Source organism: Pan paniscus, chromosome 12 (genome assembly GCF_029289425.2).
Source record: "Pan paniscus chromosome 12, NHGRI_mPanPan1-v2.0_pri, whole genome shotgun sequence".
NCBI lineage: Eukaryota > Metazoa > Chordata > Mammalia > Primates > Hominidae > Pan > Pan paniscus.
Window position 1 is genome coordinate 26,795,649 of NC_073261.2, and position 18,290 is coordinate 26,813,938.

At 45.6% G+C, this 18,290-nt stretch overlaps 1 protein-coding gene across 1 annotated transcript in view; it reads left to right on the forward strand.

Annotated features, from left to right (window-relative positions):
- The window catches only part of RFX8 (regulatory factor X8), a 77,164-nt gene that overhangs the window by 43,389 nt on the left and 15,485 nt on the right, over positions 1 to 18,290 (forward strand). The window contains 8 exon segments of the mRNA XM_034952027.3: positions 1,946 to 2,009; positions 8,493 to 8,529; positions 8,532 to 8,602; positions 9,185 to 9,262; positions 12,019 to 12,132; positions 13,299 to 13,449; positions 16,065 to 16,123; positions 17,913 to 18,069. Of these exon segments, the coding sequence (XP_034807918.1) occupies positions 1,946 to 2,009; positions 8,493 to 8,529; positions 8,532 to 8,602; positions 9,185 to 9,262; positions 12,019 to 12,132; positions 13,299 to 13,449; positions 16,065 to 16,123; positions 17,913 to 18,069 (731 nt within the window).

Below are 18,290 nucleotides of genomic sequence, written 5' to 3' on the forward strand. Positions count from 1 at the left end.
AACTAATTTTTAGACATCTCTAAAGAGTGATGACCATATTTTGCTGATTAAATTTCTTTTCTATGAGCCCTTTATTTAGTGAAATTTCACTTCTGATATTTTCTTCTGTCTTATTTCATTCTAGTCTTTATTCTAAGTTTGATTTATTATTTGTTGTTTTTGTTGCTGTAATGTCCCAGAATCTGTGGCAATGGGCTGTTTATAAATTTTACCTGAAGAAACTGCATAATTGTCACATCTACCCAAGATATCATTGAGATATGATGCATTCTCTTGGGCTGTCATAACAAAATACCACCGACTGGGTGGCTTAAGCAACAGAAATTTATTTTCTCACAGTTCTGGAAGCTGGAAGTCCAAGATCAAGGTACCCCAAAATTTGGTTTCTGGTGAGGGCTGTCTTCCTGGCTTGCAGTCAGCCGCCTTCTCGCTGTGTCTTCACATGTTCTTTTCTTTGTTCACATGGAGAGAGAGAGAAAGAGAGCAAGTTCTCTGGTCTTCTTATAAAGACACCAGTCCTGGATTGGATTAAGGCCCTATTCTTATGACCTCATTTAACCTTAATTATCTCCTTAAGGATCTTATTTACAAATACAGTCACATAGAGGGCTAGGGCTTCAACGTAGGAATTTGAGGAGAAGGCAACTCAGTCCATAACACATGACAAATGGAATTCCTAAGACACTCCAAATTATTTGCCTTTGGCTCCTCTAGCATTGCCCATCACCCTATGTGCATGTGCAGGGCTTATCCATATACCCTTTCAGGTTGAACAGATGCTGTGTCCTGCAGCCACTGGAAAGTCTGAGGTAAAATTTCTATTTTGATAACGACTCTTATTAAAAGATGAAGAGTGCCTTTCTAGTGGGTTCATGTCCAGACCCTGAATCTATGTGCCCTGTTTTGAAATAGAACATTATGTGGAAACATTTATCAGATGGGTATCAAGCATTCTGCCCAGTTTTCTATGACTTGGTTTGGAGAATGGACTGACCCAAACCTTCAGAAGAGAGCCCCTGGGGCTTTCAAGAGGCTGGGGAGGACGTAGAACCATCCTATTTGGAAGGAAAGCCATTTTCCTCTACCTCCCCTCTGACTCCCACCTCCTCCCAGGTCCTCCTTACCTGGACGACAATTGCCCGGCGTCCAGAAGCACAGCAAGAGGCTGCTGGCTTCCTCTTCTCTTTTTTATGTTCAGGTAGAGCTGAAACCATCAGGCATGAGGATGTGTGCTGACTTGGAGTGGACGGACCCATCAAAGTCATATCTGCCCTTGGCTCAGCCATAACTCTGGAGCTGAGTGACGGGGAAGTGGGAGGAGACACCACCACCTCTGGCATCTTGAGAATGGACATTCCCTGGTGCAAGTGAACTGGGCTCACAGCTTCTCGAATGCCCATGATTAAAGAAAAAATGCACCGTACTGCATAGATAGGACCCAGTCTGTTCTCCATTATGTATAAACTTCTCCATTATCTTATATGAATCCAAGAGGCATGGTGAAATGAAATTTACATCTCTATTATTAATTACCAGTTTCTTTGCTCTGTAAAGGTGTTCTTCTACATCCATCAATTCAGAGGATATTATCATTTCTGTATCGATCATTTAAAATGCACCAAAATAAAAAAGTAATAAGAATTCACGTTCATGATGATTTTTCTTTTCCCACAGGAGCGAATTCTACCCATGACGATATCATATTCTTGCTTCTGAAAGAAAGAAACCTTTAAAAATAAATGCGTGGTTGTCCCAGTTACAGAGATGAATTTTTTAAAGCCCAAGCTTGTGATAATTACCATTCGTGGATAGAAACATGGCAGAGGGTTTTTCAATAAAAGTTATACCCCTAAACAAATAACCTTGCTGCAAAAGAAACTTCGTGCTTCTGCTCAGAGACAGGTGTCTTGCTAAAATTACTTCTGTGTTTTCTGTTCCTTCACAGTGGAGATGCCATTGCCTTTGAAAAATCTACTAATTATAACAGCATTATCCAACAAGAAGCAACAGTGAGTGTTAATCAAATAGATTTACTATAATAGACCCAGACCTAGCAATACCAGTGATTGCTTAATTCGATCCAGCTGTTTTTCTGTGTGTACTGTTCTTACTCTAGGTAGCCCCTAACCATTCACCCATCTGACCATGAATGTTCAGTGCCACCACTTTCCACATGCTGTGCCAAGACAGACATAGTCTCTGTCCTTAAGGAACCTACTGTTTGGCTGCACATTCCCTGCTTAACTGTGTTTCTTCAGCTAAAATTAAAAAGGATATATAGGCTGTTGGCAATAAATGTGTCTGAAGTGTCTCCCTATTACAGTTACAGCTCTTTGAATTAGGACACCAGAACTATGAATAACTAATGTATGACATCATGAGTTGATTTTATTTTAGTGGGCCAAAACGATATGATAGTACTTGGATACTGTCTTAGTGCGAGCTGCAAATTACCATTGACAGGATGGCTTCAACAACAAACATTTATTTCTCACAGTTCCAGAGGCTGGAAGTCCCAGGTGCCAGCGTGGCCAGGTTACCGGAGGGACCTCTTTCAGGTTGCAGACAACTCCTCATCGTGTCTCACGTGGTGGAAAGAGAGGGAGCAAGCACTAATCTCATTCATGAGAGCTCCACTTTCGTGACCTAACTACTCCCAGAGGCCCCACCTCCAAATACCATCACATTGGGATTAGAGGTTTTTTGTTGTTGTTGTTTTGAGATGGAATCTCGTTTTGTTGCCCAGGCTGGTTCAAGCGATTCTCCTGCCTCAGCCTCCCAAGTAGTTGGGATTACAGGTGCCTGCAACCACGCCGGCTAATTTTTGTATTTTTCGTAGAGACAGGGTTTCATCAAGTTGGCCAGGCTGGTCTCGAACTCCTGACCCCAAGAGATCTGCCCCCCTTGGCCTCCCAAAATGCTAGGATTACAGGAGTGAGCCCCCACGCTCAGCCGGGATTAGGGTTTTAACACATGACCCTGCGGGGGGCGGGGGGGATACCAACATTCTGTCCATAACAGATACTGTCTTGTTGACAAGTGTCATTGAACAGATAACCTTTTATAAACGTGTTTAGTGACCAGCCTTCTTGAGGCCTGAATGGGTTGTGAAAGAACTGCTAAAAACAAACAAAGTCCCTCTACTTAAGTAGGACACAGTTTTGTAGTCGGGAAGCTAAGATAGACGTGGAACAATGGGTACCATGTCGAGTGGGCAGTGCAGGCCATGGGTGGTTTGGGAACTCCAAATTGGGGGTCGGGGAGAGGGGCTGTGGGAGGCAAGAGTGATTAGAGAGGGCTGCACTGAAGAGTGCGGTTCCCACTGTTGTTGTGACAAATTAGCACAAAGTCAGTGACTTAAAACAACACAAATTTGTTATCACACAGCCCTGGAAGTCATAATTTCAACACCATTCTTACCAGACTAAGATCAACATGTTCGCAGAGCCGTGTTCCTCCTGGACATTCTAGGGAAGAATCCATTCCTTCCCTTTTCCAGCTTCTAGAGGTCACTCCCATTCCTTGGCTCACGGCCTCCACCCCATCTTCAAAGCCAGCAAAGGCAGGCTGGATCCTTCTCACGCTGCAGTCTCTCTGGCTCCCTGCAGCTGGGAAAGGTGGCCCTTTCTAAAGCACCTTTGTGATGACATGAGGCCACTTGGATAAGGCAGGAAAACCTCCCATCTCAAGGTCTTTAATCTTAATCACATCTGCAAGGTCCCTTTGCCATGCAAGGGAAGATATTCATAGGTTCCAGGGATTAGGACGTGGACATTTTTGGGGTGGAGGGGCCTGGTTCTGCCTGTCATATTATCCTTGAGCTAGTCCTGGAGGGGGTCACTGGCTCCTCTCTTAGGAGGGTGTTCATTTTGAGGGTGTAGCCTGCACTGGAGCCGGGAGGTGATGACAAACGTGTGTGGAACCCAGCGTGCATATGCTGGGGAGCAGCACACTGGGTGAGGTGGGTGGAGAGGACCAGAGGGCACAGAGCTTGTCGATGCTAGGCAGAGAACTTGGATTTGACCCAGGAGACCGTGGGGCACCATCAAGGCATCTTCAGAAGGAGAGTAACAGGATACATTTGCTTTGGGGGGTGATAATTCTGGGAACAGTGCCTTCAAGGATGCAGGAAGGATCAAAGGCATTCAGGAGAATTGATGGAGTAACCCAGGGGAGGCAGATGGTGCCTGATGGAGCAGGTGATGGTGGAAAGGTGTCACACATCAGACTCCCAGGGGCTGACACCTAGCGCGTGCTCACTAAAGAATGAGTAGACGAATGGTAGCATGTAACTCCAGTGACATTTCCTGGGTCTGTCGAAAATCTCAAACTGCATTTAATATACCTAAAGAATCCACATAGAATTTCTCAATGGTCATTTTTTAGATATAGCTTTTGTTTATACATATTTGTCATTATGCAGTATTTATTTATTTGTTTTATTTTTTAGAGACGAGGTCTTGCTCTTTTGCCCAGGCTGGAGAGCAGTGGCACGATCACAGCTCACTGGAGTCTCCAACTTCTAGGCTCAAGCCAACTTCTCACCTCAGCCTCCTGAGTATTTAGGACTACAGGCGTATGTCACCATGCCCAGAAATGTTTTTTGTGTGTGTTTTTTTTTAATTTTTTGTAGAGACAGGCTCTTACTATGTTGCCCATGCTGGTCATGAACTCCTGGCCCAAGGCAATCGTCCTGCCTCAGCCTCCAAAAGTTCTGGGATTACAAGCATGAGCCACCACACTCAACACAGTTATTATTTAAAAGTTGGTGGATTTTTAAAGACTGATGTATAATAGATGTATATATTTTCTGGATACGCATGATATTTTGATACATTTCTATACTGTGTAAAGATCAAATCAGTATAATTGGGATACTTATTGCCTTAAACAGGTATCTTTTCTTTTTCTGGAGGCAGCCAAATGATTCTTATCTGGGTATTTGAAAATATCAACTAGATTTTTGTGAACTATAGTCACTCTACTAGATTGATCAAAGCCTATGTCTCATTTCTTCTGTCTGTTTGTACCCATTGATCAACTTCTCTCCATCCCCTTCTTTGCTTTGCTGAATTATTGTTTCCACACTGGAATTCCTCAGCATGCTTCCCGAATGCCTTCTGCTGTAGCGAATCTCCTGCAGGGGTCCACACTTTAGTGGCTCTGTACGCTACTTTTACTTTAAATTTCTGGTTGTTTATGTTGTAAAGGAAATATTTCCATTTATGATTTTAAAAATATTGTTTGTGAAAGAACAGTTCTTTTCACAGTTTTTAATGAAAGGATTATGCCTATAAGTAATGTCTATGGAGGAAGAGACCTCAGGGATTGACTTCAGGAAATCATGAATGTGCTCTTTATTATGTTGTGTAATAAAACACTTTTATATTCTCCTTGTAATTGTTTCTTGAATATCTTAACAGTACATTGTCAGATGTTTTCTTCTGAACAGGCGAAACTGTGTTGTATGTGCCATGGTGAAATGTAGAGATTTCTGTAGCATTCAATAAAGAACTGTCTGCCTAAAGCTGCAGTTCTCAACATGGGCATGCAGAAGGCTCAGTAGGGAAGCTGGTTATACATCTAGAGTTCTTGTCTCATCAGATTCACTAGAGGCCTAGGAACATGGATCTCAAGGGCCCCAAGGGATTCTGATGTGTTTGAGAATGCTGCTTTGGGAATATCAGCAGTAACACCCAGAGAACATTGACATAACCAGGGTGTGAGTGCTCTGGAAAATATGGATGTAGTTGGGGTCTTTCATTATGAGAGATTAGCCCAGAGTTGAAATTGAGGATTCCTCAGTTCTCTAACAGAGCGCCTATGATCAGGCCAATGAGCTTCATGGAATAGCTCCATCCTTTAGTATGATCAACTTGAGCATCACCCATACCCACATACAAGAAAACCCATCTTCTTTTTTTTTTTCTGTTTCAAATTATTATTTTTTAAATTATACTTTAAGTTATAGGGTACATGTGCACAACGTGTAGGTTTGTTACATAGGTATACATGTGCCATGTTGGTTTGCTGCACCCATCAACTCGTCATTTACATTAGGTATTTCTCCTAACGCTATCCCTCCCCCAGCCCCCGACCCCCTGACAGGCCCCGGTGTGTGATGTTCCCCGCCCTGTGTCCAAGTGTTCTCATTGTTCAATTCTCACCTATGAGTGAGAACATGCGGTGTTTGGTTTTCTGTCCTTGCAATAGTTTGCTCAGAATGATGGTTTCCAGCTTCATCCATGTCACTACAAAGGACATTAACTCAACCTTTTTATGGCTGCTTAGTATTCCGTGGTGTATATGTGCCACATTTTCTTTATCCAGTCTGTCATTGATGGACATTTAGGTTGGTTCCAAGTCTTTGCTATTGTGAATAGTGCCGCAATAAACATACGTGTGCATGTGTCTTTATAGCAGCATGATTTATAATCCTTTGGGTATATACCCAGTAATGGGATCAGTGGGTCAAATGGTATTTCTAGTTCTAGATCCTTGAGGAATCGCCACACTGTCTTCCACAATGGTTGAACTAGTTTACACTCCACCAACAGTGTAAAAGCATTCCTATTTCTCCACATCCTCTCCAGCACCTGTTGTTTCCTGACTTTTTAATGATCACCATTCTAACTGGTGTGAGATGATATCTCATTGTGGTTGTCATTTGTATTTCTTTGATGACCAGTGATGATGAGCATTTTTTCATGTGTCTGTTGGCTGCATAAATGTCAAGAAGACCCATCTTCTGATGACTCTGAATAAAGCCAGTATTCTAAAGTGTGGTGTGAATGAGGCTTAGACAGCACCCAATAGAGAGACCCCTTTGAGCTGTCCCCTCTGTGTTCCTGCTTTATGTATTTATTTAGACATCTATACCCCTACATCATTCCAACAGTATTAACGGGGGAAGTTTTAACGTGGCATCTTCATAATATTGTGTGTGTAGTATGCATTTTCTCCAGGGAGAGAGTCAGTTGCTTTCATCAGATTCTCAAAGAGGTTCAGAATCACAACAGAGTTATGAAGTACAGATTTTAGGGCACTGAGAGGACAGTTAAACATGCTCTCTAAACTTCCGTGATCCTCAATGCAGTACTGGTTGATACTGGGGCATCGGAGAGGAGGAAAACACAGTGGTGCCTGTTTCCGGTGTGTGCAGCACTGTGTGGGATGGTGGCTGAGCTCACTCCTCCACTAAAGGGTGGGCACAGGTGGTTAGAGAAGCTGCCCTGCCCTCAGATGTCTTATAGACAGGAACATACCAAAACCCACAGAAGCAATTCTATAAGTGAGTAGCTTAGTGAGGCTTAGGGTGCGTAAAGACTGGGCAGGCTAAGGATGGAATGCTGACCTTGGAACTATAGGGTCAGAGAGCAGGTCATGAGGTTTGAGAGAAAATGAAAAGTCACAGTCTGGCGTAGCAGGGTTGGCTGCTCAATTTTCAACTTGGAGGAATTGTTTCATCCTACTTTATTGTAAGGGAAATTATTCAAAAGCAGTCTATGACAATGCTGAAGAAATCATTTCAAATAAAATTGATACCCTTTATTCAGACCAGGAGGAGCCCTCATGCCTCCCCGTGCCCAGAGGGGACAGCAGCATGAGTGACACAGGGAGGCAGGGAGGAATATCGCACTTGCTTTCTGCCATGCCACCTTTCTTCCTCCTTCCCATCCTGTAATTGGTTCTTTTCTCTTTTTTTGAGATGGAGTTTTGCTCTTTGTCGCCAAGGCTAGAGTGCAGTGGCGTGATCTTGGCTCACTGCAACCTCCATTTCCCGGGCTCAAGCAATTCTCCCACTTTAGCCTCCCAGATAGCTGGGATTACAGGTGTCTGCCACCACACCCGGCTAATTTTTGTATTTTTAGTAGAGACAGGGTTTCACCATGTTGGCTAGGCTGGTCTTGAACTACTGACTTCAAGTGATCCACCCGCCTCGCCCTCCCAAAGTGCTGGGATTATAGGCATGAGCCACCATGCCCGGGCCTGTAATTGGTTCTTCTAAAGGAAAGTCCATGCTCCTCATTTTCCTTGTTGGCAATGGCCCTGAGATTTCTGATACAACCAACCGTTGTTATGATATAGGCAGAATGACCCAAAAAGGGATGATTTTATTTCAAGGAGGAACAATTACATGGACAAGGGTTGTAGAAGTGTATTTGTGATATTAAATAATTCATAGATAATAGTCTTATTGTACATTGCTATAGAGGATTTGTAAATAGATGATCCCAAGAGAGATACATTTGGTAATATATTAAATCCTATCCCTTCCCTGATGGCCATCGTTCATAGAATTATAGACAAAAATTAGCAGCATTTGGAATACAATATGAGAGGAAAGCTGCTAGAATCAGTAATGTGTGCAGAGGTGTGGCTAAAAGGTTATACACAATATTAACTTATAGTAGTGTGATCATAAGAAGATTTATATGCCAAAAAAAGTATTGTATTTTAAAGACATAATCCATTGCACAAATGATTTTTAGTGTGAAGATCATTCACCGATGAAGACAGACCCAGTTGGATCCCCTTGTCTGAATTCAGGAGATGTCCATTTCTGGAGCAAGAACTGGCAAAGAAATACTCCTGTAATATGGTAGGTTTGCACTCATGGGGAGATTAGCCTTTCACGCTGTATGATGCTTAGGGCAGTAAATAGCTTCCTTTTGTGCCTGTGGTCATGGTTGTGTCACATGGAATAATGTTTGCCTTTGCTGGACCCGTGAGGACCAGCAACCTTCCCTGGCTTGATGGTGCTCAGCAAGTTCAGGGTTCCCTATCACATCCTATGGCAAGGCTCCCGCTGGGACTGCCTCTTCCCCAAGACAAAGAAAGAAACAGATATATGGATTTTCTAGAAATTAGGGCTGGGGATTATGGAGGGGGAAAATTGAAGTTTAGAAAAAAAGATGTCAAAGTTTGGTGGCCTTTGTAGTGGTAGAATAAATCTGCAAATATGAGTTATGACATTGAAATGAAAGCTACATGAACTATCAGCCTACAAGGTCTGCATTAGTTTATAGAAACAAAAAATGCTGTGGCCCAAGTGAAGAGCGCAGCTATTGTCATTTGAGAATTGCAACAAGAGCGGCCTCTGAGAGCTTCAGAAAAGTCTGTGAAGATCAGTTCATTATTGAAAAGGCCCACAAGCTGAAATAATTTTCCATATTCTTCCTAGATGCCCTTCCTTGCTGACGAATACTGCAACTATTGTCGAGACATTTTACGAAATGTGAGGAACCGAGAACTTGAGAGGGTAGGGTTTTATCTATAAAATACAAGCATTTATGACTCCTTATTAATCATTTTTATTTGAAGAGACCCCGTCAACAGATGTCCAGTGGTAACCCACTGCACTGAAGTGCTTACATGCTATGTACCTATGTTGTAGTCATTGAGTTCTGGAAGGTGAGATCGATATTCAGTGTAATCAGTTGGAAATTCTCCAAGGTGCTAATACAGATAACTTTAGGCTCTAAATACAAATTCAGCTATTTTTTAGATCCTAATTCTGCTCATTTTGAATAAAGTGTTGGTAATAAAATTCACCCTGGAATTTTCAATGGTGCCGAAGAGCCATTTGATTGATATGCGCTAACTGAAGATGGAGCAGGACTTCGCAGCTGAGTGATCTGGCATGGGTATTGTCACGATTGGATTTAATCCTAGAATTGGCTGTGGAAAACATGAATAAATCTTTCAGCTATTCTGAGTTTCATCTTCTGCAGTGTGAGATGAAAATCCAAGGAAACAAGTGCACATTCAAATGAGATTTTTTTCCTGATGCTTTAGTATATTCTAAGCACTTCAACTTTGGGTGATAACGCTCATTCAGCACGAGCGCATTTACTACCTACTCGGCGTAAAGCATTGTAGTGAGGGAGAGACCAAGATGTCTTCAGGATGGCCCCTGTCCTGTTGATGCAATGTTACAAATATCCATCCACACTGGATGTCTGACATTATTCCTTTCCTTCTTCACTTATTCATCAAATACGTATTTAATTCCTACCCTGTGACCGACACCATTACCAGGACTAGGAAAGTATTCTCCATAAGGCTTGAGAAGTTAGTAGTTGGTAATGAAAGGAGCAATATTACCCAATAGAGATGATGCAATGTGGAAAGTTCTAGAATAGCTGCATGATTAGACTACTCTGGGTGCCTAGAGAAGGGTAACAGAGAAGGCCAGGGAGTGCTTCCAAAGCAGGCCACGTTGCTGCTGACTCTAGTAGGAAAGGCAGAGGTGCAATAGACAGAAAATGGGGTAGGAGAGGGATTCCAGGTAGGACCCATGGTGCAGGTAAAGGCAGCATGATGTTCACGGGCATGATGTGACAAAAAGGTCACTGTGACTATATTTTATTATTTCTTTTTTTCTTTTCTTTTGTTTTCTTTTTCTTTTTTTTTTTTTTTTTTTTTTTTTTTTTTGTGAAACGCAGTCTTGCTCTGTCACCGAGGCTGGAGTTCAGTGGTGCGATCTCGGCTCACTGTACCTCCACCTCCTGAGTTCAAGCGATTCTCCTGCCTCAGCCTACCGAGTAGCTGGGACCACAGGCGCCCACCACCATGCCCGGCTAATTTTTTGTATTTTTAGTAGAGACGGGGTTTTTACCATGCTGGCCAGGCTGTTCTCAAACTCCTGACCTCAGGTGATCTGCCCACCTCGGCCTCCCAAAGTGCTGGGATTACAGCCGTGAACCACCGCGCCCAGCCTAGATTTTATTATTTCTAAAGAAGAGAAGCCAGAGGGGAGGTGGGAAAGTAGGCTGATGCCAGAAGGGGCCTCGGATGCCCCAGAAGAACTCTGACTTGTTGAGAAGACAGTGGGGGAGCAGTGACAATAGGGCTTGGCCGTCGTGGAACAGAGAGGCAGTGAGGAGGTTTTGTCACAGTTGAGGTGAGAAGCGACAAGGGTGGGTTCTGGGGCAGTGACAGTGATATCAGAGATAAACAGGGGCAGGTTAGAGAAATATTTCAGAGGCAAGCGCAACAGGGTTTGGTGACTTGGACGCGGGTGGTGAGGGGTGAGCAGAGACGGGTCTGTGGTGGTGGCTCCACCCAGACCCCCCTTCCCCAAAGCTCCTTGCTCCAAGGTTCCCAGCCTGAGAGAAAAGGGATTGCTACACCCTGTGTTGTATTTTTCAGAGTCTCTTTGGAGAAGTCCTCTCTAGAATGAATGCCCTGATAACGGGATTTTAAACCAGCGCCTGTGGCCATGTAATTCAGGAGTTGACCCTAACTTCCATGATGACCTAGGCATGGGGCCAGCGCCTTGTCTGGTGTCACTGGCAGGTCCTAGCACCAGGACCAGGGGAGATACGACAAGGTTGTGATGCCTCACAGTATCTGAGCCTGTGGAAATCCCAAACAGGCAAGAGTCTTTATTGGCGGCGAAGCAGATCGGTCACCTGGTTAAAGAACGGAAATTGAAAAGTCAACGTGGGAAAAAACAGAAAAGAGGAGCCGCCATTTTGATCCTCCACGAAGTAGTCCACATAAGCCTTTAGAGAAGGCTCCTGTGTAGAACCACGCCAGTCTCCTTTTCCTTCCACAGTCGTTAGGCGACTTCTAACCTGATGGCAAGGAGGGGGTCTCTTAGATTAAGTACTATCACACCTTTCTCTGAGCTGAAAAATGATTGAGGCAGTCAGTCAGTCAGTCAATGAACATTTATTCTCTCTGGGCTGTGCCCTGTGGCCCAGTCCTCATCCTAGTATAATCAACTGGAGCCTCCTTGTGGTCAGAAACAGCTTCCCTTCTAGAAACTGCCTCAAGAAAATATTAATAATGTTCTACATTATCCCATCCAACTGGCAGGTGCTCTCAGATGGGTTGTTGGAAAGAATTCTATCAAAATACAGCTTGGAAAAGCTGAGAGGCAAAGCTTTACAAGCACTGGAACAAAATTCATCCCATTGTCATCTGGGGCTAAGGAAGTATCTGTGGCGGGGGGTTAGTCTTGCGAGGTGGAAAACGAGTTTTGGCGATATGCTCTGTTACTTACCCCAGGTGGAGGACTTGCTTACTTCCTTCTGGAAGTCTCTGCAGCAAGACACAGTCATGCTGATGTCATTGCCTGACGTGTGCCAGCTCTTTAAATGCTACGACGTCCAGCTGTACAAGGTAGGAGGACGCGTGAGTCTCTAGAGTATATCCTTTGCAGAAATTGGCAGCAAATGCTGGGTCTGGACCCACAGCTCCACCTCTCTGCAGTCTCCATGGTCCTCTGAGGAGTGAATAGTGGGGTGTATGGACCAGGAGCCCTCTGATCTCTGCCTAACACTCAGTTTTCCTTTGTGAATTACCTCATGGAAACCAAAAGCCAATGCACATAGTAACCTCTGGTTCCATATCAGTGAAGTCCGAATTGAGTCGAAGTTCTTTCTCTGGGAATTTCTGTAAAAGAAGACATTCTAAAATGAATAATTGGAATTGTAATATGCATAACTGCCAGGGCTTTTGTTTTGTTTTGTTTTGCTTTGCTTTGGTTGAAGCTCTATCTCTAAAGTGATTGTATTTGGAGGGTTGTATTTGGAGGGTCAGGTTTATATCTTCTCTGGATAAAAAAGGTGTTCTCCTTCAGCGTGTCACAAGCCTTACCTTTTATTTTATTATTTTTAAGGAAACCATCTAGTACTTCCAAGTTTTTAACACAAAGTTTGAAAACTAGAAGCTGGGTTCAGCCCTTAAATATATTTGGTTTGACCCACCTAATATTGGCCAGCATTGTGTGATTTTTTAAAAAAATACTTGAATCAGTTATCAATCTTTTAAAAATATTTGAGGCCGGGAGCAGTGGCTCATGCTTGTAATCCCAGCACTTTGGGAGGCTGAGGCGGGTGGATCACGAGGTCAGGAGTTCGAGACCAGCCTGGCCAAGATGGTTAAACCCCGTCTCTACTAAAAATACAAAAAAATGAGCCAGGTGTGGTGGCATGCACCTGTAATCCCAGCTACTTGGGAGGCTGAGGTAGGGAATCGCTTGAACCCGGGAGGCGGAGGTTGCAGTGAGCCGAGATCATGCCACTGCACTCCAGCCTGGGTGACAGAACAAGACTCCGTCTCAAATAAATAAACAAAAATATTGGAAAAAAATTCCAACTGTGGCTGCACCAGCCTGACATCCTGCATGGGAAGCAGTGGCCACGTTGCATGGTGCTGCCCCTTCAACCTGGGTGGGGACCCGCTCTCAGACTTCTTGAGACCCGCCCTGTCCCTGTGGCCTGCGTAAGCTTCAGTCACACCTGCACCATCAGCAGAATCATAGTGTCTTGTTACTTTTGTTGTAGGGAATTGAGGATGTTCTCCTTCATTACTTCTTGGAAGATGTTTCTATTCAGTACCTGAAATCTGTGCAGTTATTTAGTAAGAAATTTAAGCTGTGGCTCCTTAATGCTTTGGAAGGTGTTCCAGCCCTCTTGCAGATCTCCAAACTCAAAGGTAGGTTTCAATGAAAAAAATAAATTCTGGGCTGGTGCAGTGGCTCATGCCTGTAATCCCAGCACTTTGGAAGGCCGAGGCAGGAGGATCGCTTGAGGCCAGGACTTTGAGACCAGCCTGGGCAACATAGTGAGATCCTGTCTCTACAAAAAAGTTTTAAAAATTAGCTGAGTGTGGTGGCACACACCTGTGGTCCTAGCTACTCAGAAGGCTGAGGCGGGAAGATCACTTGAGCCCAGGAGGTCAAGGCTACAGTGAGCCATGATCATGTCACTGCACTCCAGCCTGGGTGACGGAGCAAGACCCTGTTTTTAAAGCAAAGAAATACATAAATAAATAAATTCTGTAAGTGTAGATGAAGCATCTGACTTTCACCCTGGGTGGTAGCTTTCAGCTGCTGCCCCATGCGCTCAGCTATAGTCCGGAAGGCCCAGCCTGCTCAGGGTTTCTGGCTTTTAGTGCTGGTGATGGATTTTTGTGCTGATCCAGCCACACCCTTTTAAGCTATTTCTCTTTTGAATAATAACATGGACTTTTGGCAGGTCAAGGTGTTCTAGGTGTGGATATTCACCAGGGCATTCTCACACCTGAATTGCACCATCTCTTTGCTGAGTTTCTAGAATGCTTTCCCCTTCTGTCTGGCTGCCAGGCTGCAGTCTCTGAATGCTGCTTCCACCAGGCTATTTATCTGTTCAAGGCCTGCAGTGGCTTCCAAGCGCAAGCCTGAACTGCTCTGTCAGCTGGTCCAGTTCCCTATAAATCTGTCCTCTTTGTGTCCCTGCAGCTCCATGCTCCTTCAAAGGCCAGCCTGCACCTGCCATGCCCTGTCGGATCATCCTGGAAATACCCATTTTCTCCCTCTTGCCTTTGTGAAGTTTTGCTATCATTGCCTGCAGCTCTCGAACTCCCTACGGGGTCCCACCCTCCTTGCCAGGTCAGGGCCATTTTGTCACCAAGCTGGCACCAGTTATTTCCCCACATTTCTATGAGTCTTGCTTCCTTTGCAATTATTTCCTAGGTAGTGCAGATAGGGGACTTCTCAAAGTGCCTACAGCATAGGACCATGTCTAATCGCCACTCCTTCCAACCCCACGCCCCCAGCTGTGTTCACTACTAACGCTGGGTACCCTGATCCAGTTTGTCCCACTTGGAAATTTTAGGGACGTTGCAGAAGGTGAGACTGGGACTTGCTGCAAAGGGGGTCTGAGGAGTGGGGAGCAGAGCCTTGCTCCAGTTTTCCTGTGCTCCTTTAACATCTGCCCGAATTCAAGCCTCTGTCTCTTCACTCTGTAGGCTACTTCAGCGGTTTCCTAGTTGGTCACCCCCCTCCCCGGCCACACTCCCTCCACCCCCAGTGATCATTCTAAAACAGCAATTAATCAATTACCAACCTTCCCTGGCCTCCACTGTCCAGATGGCCCACTCTCCTCCACTGCTGTGCAGTCATTCACAGTTTGGCTTCTGGCCCCATCCCTGTCTCCATCTCCCAAGGGACTCCCATGACCCAACAGTGCTCTTCAGCAACACTAGACAGGCTGTCCCCAGAAAAGGCCCTTATTCCTGCCATTTTCTATGCTTGGACTGCCTCCTGCCCCATTACTCCTGGCTATCTCCTACCTATGCGTCAAAGCCCAGATTAAATGTCACCTTCTCAGTGAAGCTTTCCTTAATACCTTCTTCCAGACAGCCTCCTTTTCTTCCTTGTGCTCTCACATCGCATGGGAGCACTTAGCCTGCTTTTGGGATGTGTTTGCATATCTGGTGACCCACCCTCTGGAGCATGAGCCCTTTGTAGGGCAGGGCTGTCCTCTTCTGTCCATCAGCTCAGCAGCCATCCAGCAAATAGTTATTGAGCAAACACTGCACGAGTGTTCTCCCAAGTATTTATCAAATGAATGAATGCATTCAAGAGGAGAACACCTGTTTCTATGTGTTCCCTTTTCATCCTTTCCTTTCCTTTGATTATTTTCCAAGGAAAGCACTGTAGGATGAGAAAGTTGGGGGTGTTCCTTTGAGTACTGGTCTTAGTCCAATCTGGCTGCTGTAGTAAAATGCCACCAACTAGGTGGCAGTATATAAACAACTGAAATTTATTGCTTATAGTTCTGGAGGCTGGGAAGTCCAAGATCAAGGCACCAGCAGATGGGTGTCTGGGGAAGGTCTGCTTACTGGTTCACAGATGGCTGTCTTTTTGCTTTGTCTTCACATGGTGAAAGAGGCAAGGGGTCTCTCTGGGGCCTCTAATCCTCTTCATGGGAACTGTACACTCGGGGCCTCATCACCTCCCCAAGGCCCCACTTCCTAACACCATCACAATGGGGGTGAGGTTCAACATATGAAATTGGGGGTGTGGGACACAAACATTCAGATCATAGTAGCACGCATGTCAGATGCTGGGGTTACTTAATTTTTCTGGCACATGAGGACATTTCAGCCAAGTGTCCCCTGCCAGGATCTTCTAGCCACTCAGAGAGGGCCAGCAGACACGGGGGTGGGGGAAGTTGCAGTTTAGCCAGCTGTGCCTTCCTACCCCAAACATGCACCTTCTCTTCCCCACTGCCCACATGAGAACTTGAAGTTATTGTATTAATGGCCACGTGTGTTGTTCTTAACAGAAGTTACTCTATTTGTCAAAAGACTAAGAAGAAAGACGTACCTTTCCAACATGGCTAAGGTAGGTTTCAGCCAAGCAGATAGGAGGGAACAAAGCAGTTTCCTGAAAAGAGGTGAAAGCTCTAAGTCCCTGTTAAGAGTGAGTGGTTGCTCTGTCCATCTGGAGGGCAGAGGGCAGGCAGGGTGGCCTTGCCTGGCCACTGGCAGAAGAGTCCAGGTGGGCCCCCGTGACTCAAAGCTAGAAGCCTGCCCCCTTTCCACCCATCCTCAGGAAGGCTCCAATCTCCTGGCTCTCTCAGGGCAGGAGGGAAAGCAGGTCAACACTTAAAAGATGCCCGATGGCCAGGCGTGGGGGGCTCGTACCTGTAATTGCGGCACTTTGGAAGTCCGAGGCAGGCAGATTACTTGATGTCAGGAGTTCGAGACCAGCCTGGCCAACATGGCAAAACCCTGTCTCTATCAAAAAAAAAAAAAAATACAAAAACTAGCTGGGCATGGTGGTGTGTGCCTGGAGTCCCAGCTACTCAGGAGGCTGAGGCAGGAGAATCTCTTGAACCTGGGAAGTGGAGGTTGCAGTGAGCTAAGATTGTACCACTGTGTTCCAGCCTGAACAACAAAACGAGATTCCATCTCAAAAAAATAAAAAAATAAAATAAAAAGATGCCAGAGGGAGGCCCCACACAGAGCTACCAGTGTCAGAGGTAACAGGGCGTCATAGCAGAGCCTATGACAGACAGACAGACACACCCTTCACCCGTGTGTGTGGCCCTGTGGACTCAGTGTGGCCAGGCCACCAATTACTTCAGCTCTGACCTTTTCAATCCTGGGGTGATTTAGAGAAAGGTTGAGAAGGGCTGAAGAAAAGATTCTATGATGCTGGCACCCGGCTCGTGGGCTACCAGGAGTCCTCTCTCAAGTCCTGCGAGCACCCTATTGGGATAGAGCCTGGGGACCATCACTGTGCTCCAAATCAGTCTCCACTGGGAGGATCCCAACTGTGGCTTCCATGACACCGAGCTGGGCCCCATCCTCCCAGTGCAGAGCCCTCCCCAGACTCTGAGCTCAGCGGGGTTGTGTCCCACTGCCAGTCACAGCCAGTCCTGTTCTCCAGGGCTCTCACAGTCCTGACTCGGTCAGTCTGGAAATGACCCGGCAGTGTGCTCTTCCTCTCAACACAACCAGAGCAGTAAGCATGGGTTCTGAAGCCTGCCCCTGCTCTGAGCCTTATCTTCCCACTTACTGCCCCTCAGGAAAGTTACTTCACGCCCCAAGAGCCCTCAGTGTCCTCCTCTGTAAAAGGGAGGGGTAACTCGTGCCTTCTCCCAGGACTGCTGTGAGGACCACCAGGTGCATCCCAGGCAGTCGGACAGTGTTGGGGACTAGATTGTCCCCATTTGACAGCTGAGGATATCACCTCCCAGAGGCCAAATTCCTCATGGCCAAGGCTCCCACGAGGAAGGGACAGCCAGCTTCCGAATCCCGCAGCCGCTCCCTCAGGATCGGTGCAGGCTCTACCTACACCTTCCTTGCAGAGGCTCAATCCTCGGGATCCCTCGCTAGAGTCATTTGGGCGTGGGGTGATTGTGGTGCAGAGAAGCAGCAGCAGCAGTGCCAGACAGCCCTGAACGCATCTTCCTAGAGATGGGTTCGTTCTTCTTCCAGAAGGGCAGTTCCAGAATGTGTGCAATTTTAACCTTTTCCTTCTTGTTTAAGATTCATTTTTAAGGGGTAATATCCGCATCAATGTTTCTTTCTCCCCCACAACAAAAATCTTGGCAATTTGGGGGAGAGTTAGGCAAAAATAAAATGACAAGATTGAATTAAGTATTATGCCTCCCTATTATCTTTAGACTATGCGAATGGTATTGAAAAGTAAGAGGCGTGTCAGCGTTTTGAAGTCAGATCTACAGGCCATCATCAATCAAGGCACTTTGGCTACTTCTAAGAAAGCCCTGGCAAGTGACCGGAGTGGCGCAGATGAACTGGAGAACAACCCAGAGATGAAATGTAATCTTCCTTCTGCAGCTTGCTTTATTGGCGTGTTGGGCATAGATTTGGGGCTAGCATGGCCATCGTTAACTCATGAATTTCTTAATAGGGGTAGAACTTTATAACTCCGATGTTCTAAGTTGTCTGCTCACACTTCTCTTCCTGTAGTGGGGTGATGAACACCCCAGGGGACGCCCTGTCCCTGTGCTCCCAGGACCTACCCCAGGGCCAGACAGGGC